This window comes from Triticum aestivum, chromosome 7B, assembly GCF_018294505.1.
Source record: "Triticum aestivum cultivar Chinese Spring chromosome 7B, IWGSC CS RefSeq v2.1, whole genome shotgun sequence".
Lineage (NCBI taxonomy): Eukaryota > Viridiplantae > Streptophyta > Magnoliopsida > Poales > Poaceae > Triticum > Triticum aestivum.
Genome location: NC_057813.1, coordinates 454421607 through 454432359, shown reverse-complemented (window position 1 = coordinate 454432359; position 10753 = coordinate 454421607). Strand labels below are relative to the sequence as shown.

The following is a 10753-nucleotide window of genomic DNA, read 5'->3' as shown; positions in this document are numbered from 1 at the left end:
TCAGTAAGTTGAGGTACTCTATTGCGTCGACGTATATGTTGGAGCTATTATTATGACCCTAGGTGTCTTAGGGGATCACCTAGTAGTCTAGCCATGTTTTGTGTTCCCAGTGTGATCATTCTGGCCATCATCCTTAAAAGCATTCTATGATGCAACTTAGTTAGCAGGTAATCTATTCCTGGGGTTTTGAACCCGAGATTTACCCTACTTACCTCGTCTTGATAGTGTTTGCTCGTTCCTTTAGGATATTATTAGTAAGCTTTGCATTAGTCCTCGAGGTCCGTGGTATTTTCCTCTTCCAAATACCATGAACTACTTATGGCAGAAGTTCCTCGTTGAACCAAAAGATCACAACCAGAGTGCTCTTGACGAGTTCTTGATTCTATGTTGTGACCCTTCCAGTTCTACCTTTCTGTATAGGTTATCTGGAAGAAATATGTTGAACTTGTTCAACATACTAATCTATGCATCCACAACTCGGAAAATCATATGTTCTTTTGGTTTGTCCCTCTTTAGTTGTCTTTTGACCTCGTCTATCAATTGATAGTCAAGAGTATGTGTGCATTCGTTCATCGATGCCTATTATTCTTGTGGTCTGTCAAGCCATTCTATTCTGGAATGACTAGGAGAAACAAACTCCAGTACCTCATCCATATCTAGGATTGGGTCAAAGTAGTTGTAATCCGCAAATCAAAATGCCAATCCAGCTTTTGGTCTGTTCTACTCTGAAGTATTACCCACTTTATGTCAAGAATGTCATGGAAATTGCACACCATCCTATGAACTCTTGATACAGTGATACCTCTCGCCATCGTTATTCATTCCTCGGTCCCCGTGTTGTTGCAACCGGAATTTCGACAAGTGAATCGTGATGTGTGAAATCTATACTCCTAGCAACTCTGTTGCTTGGTAGTTAATTGGACAATAACCTCATCCTTAGCATGTTGATTGTTGAATCGTCACCCTTAGGTTGATCGTGCTACCTAGTCCTTATTTCCGGTGCACTCCTCGATCAATGAGTTAGGATTGTGTCAATCCCTCGCTCTTTGATCATATCGTCTTGCCTGAAAAGCAAGATTGTTCTCGAGCTTAGAGACGTATCGGTGGTTCGTGAATTTCTGGTTATCTTCACGGAAGTATCACCAGGTCGTCCCCTGACCGATACGTTGAGTTCGTGATCAAGTTGGTTTTCCAATAAACCACTCTTTCTCCAAGAATCCGTGTTGGATACCCCTAAGCTAGTTGGTTAAGCCAAACAACAACTTGGAGAGTTGGAAGATAAAAGCTTGTCTGACTTAGCTCATGTTAAGGGATATCCTTGTGTGTGTGTGTGTGTGTGTGTGTGTGTGTGTGTGTGTGTGTGTGTGTGTTGAAGGAAGATGATATCTTCATCAATTGGTCCTCGTGATCAGTCATTGGATCTATTATCTTATCCAATCTTTGACTTGAGTATGGGCTATTACCAAGTCAAATCGGAACCAACAATATTCGTAATGTTGTCTTACTCGTGGTCGATCCCTCGAGCATACACCATTACATCCTTTGGTCTGACCAATGTTATCACCGTGTTCACATGATGGTGGAAATCCAGTGATATGGAAATTCCGATGAGTTGTTGTTGAGCCCATCAGTAGCATTTTGTCTCCCCCATGATTCATGTTGAACATCAACCTAGTGTTGGAAACTTTATAAGCATTGTCTTTGTGTCCCGTTCATGAGGCATATGTTGGATGAAAGAAGTGACTTCCTCAAATTCAAGTGCACTTGATGTAAGTTGCCGCCGCGAGTTCGAGAAAGATTGTTTTTGCTTCCTCTGGAATCGTCCCAAGTTAGTCATGCATATGTGCGAAGTACTCTATGGTTTGATAGGTTGGCCGCCTCCATTCCATATGTGTTTCCTAGCACACCAAGCCACTGATTGATTTGTTCAAGGAGAAGAAGTTTCTTATTAAGAGCTAGACTTACGCAAGGACTTCGATATCCTCGATGATGGTTCCCCACCTGAACTCGGTAGTGTTTTATTATAAGACTACTATAAGGTCATGATTGTCTGCGACAGTGTGTCCACATGTGTGTAGCAGAACCAGCTCATGTTTTGGAGCTTGCTATCATAGTTCATTTCCCGAGAATCTTGCAACGTCATCTCGTCGATTTGTGTTTCAAAGTTTCTTTTCCAGACATGTTGTCTGAAATATCCTATCACCAATCGGATCTGAATCTCAGGCAGATGTGATGGTTGGTACTTTTCCAAGATATGTGATGGCTCTGGCAAGGTTGATGTTTTGGCCAACACACCTAGCCGGAAGATCTATTATTGTAGTATCTTGAATGAGCAATTTTCCCATCTTCTCTATAAGGATTTCATGTGATTTTTCTAGAAGTGTTCCTTATAAATCCTTTGTCTTCCGAAGTCCGACCTATACTTGATGGCCACGTTAATGCTTAAAGTATGATTGTGGTATGTAGAACATCAAGGAGAACATTAGAAGCGGATTGCTAAATGTCTCTCGGTCGATCATCCAGATTTTGTTTCCTTGGCCTCGCTAGGGTGAAATCTGAGTTGATGTTATCTTCCCTTGCATCTGCATTGTCCATCACTATTCATCATGGTAGTATGTTGGGTTGCCAGGATCCTTGACACGGATGTTAGTAGAACCTTGATGAATATGGAAATGCTCAAGTTCTTGAGAGCACGGGCAAGAAAATCATCCCTTGCGTTGTCTTCAACAAGGTAGTCCACATCGTCCATTCTAGCCCGAGTTTGTCGTTCAACTGCGTCAAACGATCGATTCGTAAATTGCCTCAGGCTGGTGAGAAGAGTTCCAATGATCTATGTATCAAAAGTAATTCTTTTTGCCACTTGAGGGAATAATTCTACGAGTCACTTCCTCCAAGATGTCTCGTTATGGTATCGTGGCAATTGTTTTCCTCGTTACTTTGAAACCCTCGTCAAATTGTTTCTTCCGCCCTTCCTGATGTGTGTTTTGCCTCTCAGCTCATGAGATGTTTCTATGTCTCATTCCGTGAGTTGATCTTGTGATCATTAAGATGATCCATCCTTGTAGAGTGTCTCTGTCCTCGTGTTGGATGAAGATCTCGAAAGCAAAGGTGTCAAGATCAATTTGAGTCAACAAATCAACAACCTCGAGAAGATAGTTGGACCATGAAGGTTGTGATAGCTGGTGTCCCTCTGTCTTCTTACCTCACGACTTGAATCTCGGGGCGAGATTCTTGTTTAGTGGGGGTGAGTTGTCACATCCCTAACTCTGACAATGCCTAGTGCTAGCATCTGGTGTTGCATCATGTTTAAATTTTCCAAAAAGTTGAAATCGGGATGACAGAACCCCCAGCACCCTCCTGAAAACAATTAGGGTTTACTAAAATCCTTTTCAATGAACCTGAAATGCCCTTCTAAAATGTCCATCACTTTTTGTCTTGGTCCAGAACCTCTGCCAAAATTGGTTCACATTTTTCTAGGACACATAAGGTCATTGAATTAAATCATATGCTATTTGCAATTGGGCATTTAAATGCTATATATTATTTTAAGTGCTCAATTAATTCTGAACTTAAGTGAGGGCGGTTAGGAATAATCCAAACAGAGCCCACAATTATCTTCAGGATTTTTGAAAACGTTTTGGTATTTTTAATAAAGCTCAGAAGTTGCAGAAAAATAGAGAACTGAAACAAAAGGAAAAGAGAGCTTACATGTAACTTACCTGGACCTACTGCCTGTGCATCCCACTTGGCAGCCCAGCCCACCAGAAGCCCCACCGTCTTCAACCTCTGCCAGTAGGCAGAGGCGTGTCGACGCGCGCGTGCCCGAGCTCCACCTCCTGCTTCCACCTCCTGCTTCCCCCTCGCGTTGTCTCCACGCCACAGGAACGGCCTCGACCCCCTCTGCCTCTCCCCTCACTCTGGAGCTCTCTCCCTCTCCCCTAGCTCCCTCCCTACAACACCACCGAACACGCCGTCGCCGTCGCTTGCTGCTGCTGCGGCCACCGCCACGTCCTCGCCCCTCCGTCGTGCCCAAGAGCTCCGCGCCGTCGTCCTCGTCTTCTCCGTCAAGCCGTGCGTCCCCGGACGCCCTGTGGAGCTGCCATCGCCGTCGTCTTCACCTCCGGCCGCCCGAGATCGTCGTCGCCGTTTTGCCCGCGTTGGACCTCCCCCGAGCTTGCTGACGCCTCCGTCGGATCTGCTGTGAGCCCCGCCGCCGTTTCCCCATCTCCGTTTTGTCACTCGCGCGCCGTAGCCGTGCTAAGCACCGGACCCAAGCGGTCGCGCCATTGTGGATCCTCACTGTCATGGCCAGAGCCACCGCAGCTCGCGCCCGTGCATGCCATCGTGCTCAGGAGCCTCCCAGAAGACCAAAGCCGCCGCCCGCAGCTCCCGCTGTGCCCTGCAGCACCCCGCGCGCATCTGGCCGTGCTCCAGCCGCCGCGGCCGAGCTCCTCGCTGTCGCCTCCATCCACCCCAGGCCCGGATGGCACCACCGTCTGACGCGCGCTGGTCTGGGCTCTCGAACAAGCCTAGCCACGCTACAAACGGGACACCATAGCCCGTTCCCGCGGTGCTCCGCCGCCTCTCGTCGTCGCCAGCGGCTTAATGCCGGCCTAACCCTGTTAGGTTAGTGCTAATGACCCCGCCCGGCTAATTAAGTTAGGTTAGTATTGACTAAGAAAAGGTTAGTTTAGTTAGAGACTGACGTGTGGCCCCAGGCCACTAACTAAGCTAGATTAGTGTTAGTTTAATGCTAACTAAATTAGATTAGTTAGGTTAGTCAATGACAGACGGGACCCACAGGTCAGGTTTGACCTGGACCGTGCCCTGTTGACCTGCATACGTCATGATGATGTCAGGCTGACGCGGTAATTATTTTTTAGAATTTTAAATAAATCAGAAATGATTTATAAATTTCAGAAAATACCCCAAACTTCTAAAATCATAGAAAAGTAACCGTACCTCAGAATGAAAAGATTTATATATGAAAAATGATCAGAAAAATCCAATCTATCCATCTGTACTGCTTTCGTGCATCTTAGAACAACTTATATCTTCTATTTAGGCCAAATCATATAATGGCATTTAAACCTTCACATATGGAGTTTGAATTTGAACCTAGGGTTCAAACCAACTTCATTTAAATTGTTGCTAGTTGCATTAGCTCAAACCATAGCATATTGCCATGTCATGGTCATGCATCATATTGTTGCATTGCATTGATTGTGTTCTTCCTTGTTTGCCGGTATTTGTCCCCTCTCAGTAGACGACATTCCGATGATGAGTTCGATGACACCGATGAAGAACTATACTATCTTCAGAAGTGCCATGCAAGCAAAACCCCCTTGTTCATTCCGATACGATCCCACTCTCTCGCTCCTGCTCCCTTTTACTGCATTAGGACAACAACGATTCAACTGTTGCATGCTGCGGTAGTTGAACCCTTTTCCTCTGCATGACCTGTCATTGCCACAGTAAATAGATGAAACCTGCTAGCATGAGCAGGAGTTGTTTGAGCCCTGATGTGCCTACCCATACATGTTTGTTTGTCATGCCTGCTACTGCTTAGAGTTGAGTCAGGTCTGATTCATCGGGGATGAATTGGAACATGGTGAACATGTCTACTATTGAGAGCTAAGTGTGTGAACATGATTTCGTAAAGGTAGCGGTGAGAGGCCATGTAGGAGTACATGGTGGGTTGTATCATTGCAGCCGTCCTCAGGAACTAAGTTTTGTGTTTGTGGTCCATGAACAACTACTACCACACATTGGGATCCTTAATTGAGTCTCTCAACTTATTAATCGCCTCGATCTCTGTCCAGAAGTTGCAACTAGTTTCTGGTGTTTGTAGGTAGTGCTAGTAGTCTACCAAGTGGCACCCGGTACAGGTGGGCTTGGGACAAACTAGGTGCAATGGCACGGTGTACCAAGTGGCACCCGGATGGTGGGCTTGGGAACCCTGCTCACATCGTTTGGGGCCGTGAGCGACACCCCGGCCGGATCTCCTTGCGGATGGAACCCGAATAGGCGGTAAGCCTGGACTAGAGACTTGTGTGGTTAGTCAGGTCGTGGCCGACTCCCTCGCCAGGCTTTCGCTTGAAGGTTGCCGAGTTACACGACGTGTACATGGTGATAAGTGGCGAGAGCGTGGGTGAAGAAGTACACCCCTGTAGGATTAACATCATCTATTCAAATAGTCATGTCCGCGTAAAAGGACTTCTGGGTTGCATGTACAGTTCATAGACAAGTGGAAGTGGATACTCTAAAATACGCAAGATAAGCGTGAGTGCTATGGATGGCGTTCTCGTAGGGAGATGGGAGCGGATCCATAGTGGTGTATTGATATGGTGAATATGTGGACTCGTGTGCGCCACCTCAAAAGAGTTACTTGCAGGCGTAGTTCAGGATAGCCACCGAGTCAAAGCTGGCTTGCTGCAGTTAAACCCCACCACCCCCTTTGTTGATACTGATGCATATGTAGATAGTTCTGATGTAAGTCTTGCTGGGTACATTTATACTCACGTTTGCCTATTTTATGTTTTTGCAGAGAGACTTCAGTCTCGCTAGTAGTTCTGTGTGGACTTCGATGTTTAGCTTGTTACCTCAGCTACGATCTTGTGCCCCGACAGGATTTGGTAGATAGTCAGGCTTCTCAGCCTTTTTCATTTGTAGATGTCTGTACTCAAACATGTTAAGCTTCCGCTTGTGCTTGACTTGTGTGATCTGAATGCTGGGTCATGAGACCCATGTTTGTAATATCTCGCTCCTCGGAGCCTATTGAATAAAATACTTGATTTGTAGAGTCATGTTGTGATGCCATGTTGCATTTGCACATATCGAGCATATTGTGTGTATGTTATTGAAATGCTTGGTATGTGTGGGATCTGACTATCTAGTTGTTTATCCTTGGTAGCCTCTCTTGCCGCGAAATGTCTCCTAGTGCTTCCACTGAGCCCTGGTAGCTTGCTACTGCTCCAGAACACTTAGGCTGGCCGACATGTGTCCTTCTTCGTTCCTGTGTCTGTCCCTTCGGGGAAATGTCACGCAGTGTCTATCGGAGTCTTGTTAGCCTGCTACAGCCCGGTTTACCGGAGTCCTGCTAATCCAGCTACTACAGCCCGGATTCACTCGCTGGTGACCGACACGTTCGTTGTTGGGTCATGTATGCCTGTCCCTGTAAGTTAGCGCCACTTTGGGTTCACGACTAGCCATGTCAGCCCGGCCTCCTTGTCATATGGATGCTAGCGACACTATCATATACGTGTGCCAAAAGGCGCAAACGGTCCCGGGTAAGGTAAGGCGACACCCGTGGGAGTACCGAGCGTGAGGCCGCAAAGTGATATGAGGTGTTACATGCTAGATCGGTGTGGCTTTAGTCGGGGTCCTGACAAGAACTAAGAACTAGAACTAGAATCAAGCTAAAACTATCTTAGGCCAAAAAAATTCAATCTAAGTTCAAAAAAATGAGGGATTTGAAGCAAATAATGCATCGAATCAGAAGCAAGTTTGCAAAAACTAATTGGATGGATCGGAGGAGCTTACGATTCTCTCTTCGGGGCCATCTCGATCAGTCAAAATGGTGAAGAATCGGTGAAGATCCAAGAGGGGGAGTGAAGGAGATGAGAGAGGGAAAAAGGGGCGACTTGGGGGAGAAAATGAAGAACTGCCGACGGGGAGGGGGGAGGGGTGGGGAGATGGGCAAGGACGCGGGTTCCGGGCGAAATAACTGCCCAGAGCCTACCGCCAGGGCTTCTTGCGATAGGGTTATACAGCCTACCGCCAGGTGCCCTGGCGGTAGGGTGCGACGGAGGGGGGCGGCGCCCGTTTCCGTCAGCTGACGTGGACAAGTACCCTACTGCCAGGGGCCCTGACGGTAGGCTACATAACCCTACTGCCAGGGGCCTGGCGGTAGGGAGAAGGGTCAAATCACGAAATTTTTCTGGACCGAGGTCAGATCCTGAATTTGTATCCAATAAGGGTCAAAACACGAAATTTAGCCGCAAGCGTCACCAGGCAATGAAAATGACTCTAAAAGCTGAGAAACAAAACTGTCGTGTCGAGAGGATGCCTCTACAGTGATACACATCGTGCATCCTCGCAGCTTTTTGGGGACATCAAAGACTTGTCAAAGTTGATACGCAGCGGTGGTCATTTGCCATGGGATATGCAATGCAAAAAATCTTCCACGCCATCCACACGCGTACCATCTTGTTTCATGTGGATAATATGTTGTGAAAGGTCCTCTCAAGCATTTAGAGGTCCAACAATACGGAAAAAACTTGCCGCTTACATTATGGTCGAACCAATGGCATGACGACAGTGGAAACAGGGATGTGCCGTGGCTGCTTTGTTTACGAAAAGCATTCATTTGGCCGTCCAGCAGATGGAGCTGCATCACTATAAAATCTACTCCAATACCGCTCTCATACCAATATAATCATCGACCAGTGTCGATGCAATGGTCCTACTCCTGTGCATCGTGGTCCTTCCGGTCGTGCTCCTCCTCGTAATATCCTCCAGGCAGCACGGGAAATGCTACATCGGTGGCAGTCCGCTCCCTCCCGGGCCACCATGGCCACGGCTCCCACTTCTCGGGAACCTCCTGTACCGCTGCCCCACAACCGCCTCCCTCTTCGATGCGCTTCGGCGCCTCCACGCGGACTACGGCCCCGTCGTCACCCTCTGGGCGGGCAGCAAGCCGGCCATCTTCATCGCCGGCCGTGAAGCCGCGCACCGCACCCTTGCCCGCAATGGGGCCACCTTCGCGCACCGTCCGCCATCGTGGTCCTTCGGGCTTAACGGCCACGGCGTCAACAACGCTCAGTACGGCGGCCGCTGGAGCCTCCTCCGGCGCAACCTCAGCTCGCACCTTGCAGGGGCGCCTCTCGCTGTCGCACTACAATCTTCCCTCAGCAGACTTGTCTCGAGCCTCGAGCGTGCGGCCGCGGCGGCGGAGAACCACGTCGTTGTGCCATCCGAAATACTCCGACACGCCGTGTTCTCCTTCTTCGCCTCGCTTTGCTTCGGCGAGGGGGCGGCGGAGGACGTGCTCAGGCAGCTACCGGGAGTCCACGCCGAGATCCTGTCCCTCGTCGTTGAGCTCGGCGCGTTCCACCTCATGCCCGCCCTGCTCGAGATCGCGTGCTACTTGCCTAGGTGCCGGAAGTTATCCAACGCCCAGAAGAGGCACCGTGCTACTGTCATGGCTCTCATCAGTGCTCGCCAACAGCGAAACAGAGATGGGGTCGGCCCAGGGCGGCGCCGGTGCTACGTCGACACGCTCCTGGAGCTAAGGCTCCGAGACGAGGAGATGGTGGGCCTGTGCTGGGAGTTCATGAAAGCTGCCGCCAAGACCACTTCCACGGCACTCGAGTGGATCATGGCGCGTCTTGTGCTCCACCAGGTATACGTAGGGATGAAAATGATTTATGGAAGGCTCTGTAGCAGCCCCGTAAAAGGCCGTACGTGTAGCTCTTTTTGGTATACGTAGCAATAACAAAAACGTCGTGTCAGCTCGTGAGCAGTACTACGGACTGGTACACACACCGCACACACAGGGAATTTCACTGTCACTACATCTACGTAGAGTTTCTATGTAAACCTACGTAAAAGCTGACTTGTCAAGATTTAATTGGAAGAGAGATTTGCCCGGCCCCCACCCCGCGAAAATCAGGGGGGGGCGAGAGGATTAGATTAGAAGGGTTAAGTAACTTCACGTAGGTTGGTTACGTAGGTGTAGGATTATTGCTCATAAAGTTGATACGACATGCAACTTTTCCCAGGATGTACAACGAAAGTTACGGGAAGACATCGCTAGGAGAGGTGAAGGCGATGAAAACTGTACGACAAATGGCGAGAGACGGAGCCCGTTCCTGGAGGCCGTGGTGCTCGAAGCGCTGCGTCGCCACCCCCCGGCGCACTACCTGCTGGCGCACACGACGCACAAGGACGTCTACCTCGATGGCTACGTGATACCCAAGGGCTCCGTCGTCAACTACGGCGTGGCTGATATCGGACGCGACGCGACGTCGTGGACGAACCCCGACGAGTTCTTGCCTGAACGGTTCATGGAGGGCGGAGAAGGATACGGCGTTTCTGTTACCGCCGGCAGCGGGAGCGGCGAGGGGTCGATGAAGATGATGCCTTTCGGCAGCGGGCGGAGGGCGTGCCCTGGCGCCGCTGTCGCTCTGACGGTGCTCAAATCCTTCGTCGAGAATCTGGTCACGAGGTTCGAGTGGACACCGGTTGGAGCAGTGGACATGGAAGAGAAACCCGGGCTTGTCACCGAGATGAGGACGCCGTTACGCACTTGTTTGGTCGTGAGACCGCATGTACAGCCGACTATGTAACTGATAGCGTAGTAGGGCGTCGATCAACAGCTTGCTAAATAATGCAAATCTATTTTCTACATGAAAGTTCTCTGGCTTCTTCTGAACCCCTCTCTTCCGGTGAGGATCGCTGACAGGTGAACATCCCGGCGGCGGCGGCAGCATCGCACACCCCGGTCTTTCCGTGATCAACTGACTCATGTCGGCCCCATCTTCTTCCTCCATCCCCCCATGACCAGCCCCTTGATCCTCCTCGTCGTCGCTATCTGCAAGAACCCAAAATCGTCCTCCAAAACGATGATCCGATCTCCCGGCTTTGGGCGTATCCGTCAAGTCGATCAGATCCACAACCTCCTTCTGATCATCCTGCATATGACTATCGACACGCGCGTCATAAAAATCGATGTGTAAACGACATCCTACCG

At 49.2% G+C, this 10753-nt stretch overlaps 1 protein-coding gene across 1 annotated transcript; it reads left to right on the top strand.

The window, feature by feature from the left end:
* Positions 1-8458: 8458 nt before the first annotated feature.
* Positions 8459-10349, top strand: LOC123162542 (cytochrome P450 89A2). Its single transcript, XM_044580324.1, has 2 exons — positions 8459-9403; positions 9783-10349. The coding sequence occupies exons 1-2, from the start codon at positions 8459-8461 to the stop codon at positions 10347-10349; spliced, it is 1512 nt and encodes a 503-aa protein (XP_044436259.1).
* The last annotated feature ends 404 nt before the right edge of the window (positions 10350-10753 follow it).

What these genes read in the sequence shown, in the direction of transcription:
- LOC123162542 (XM_044580324.1), top strand. Translation starts at nt 8,459, where the DNA reads ATGGTCCTACTCCTGTGCATCGTGGTCCTTCCGGTCGTGCTCCTCCTC. An exon ending in CGCGTCTTGTGCTCCACCAG is followed by an intron (nt 9,404 to 9,782) that starts GTATACGTAGGG and finishes AACTTTTCCCAG; the next exon opens with GATGTACAACGAAAGTTACG.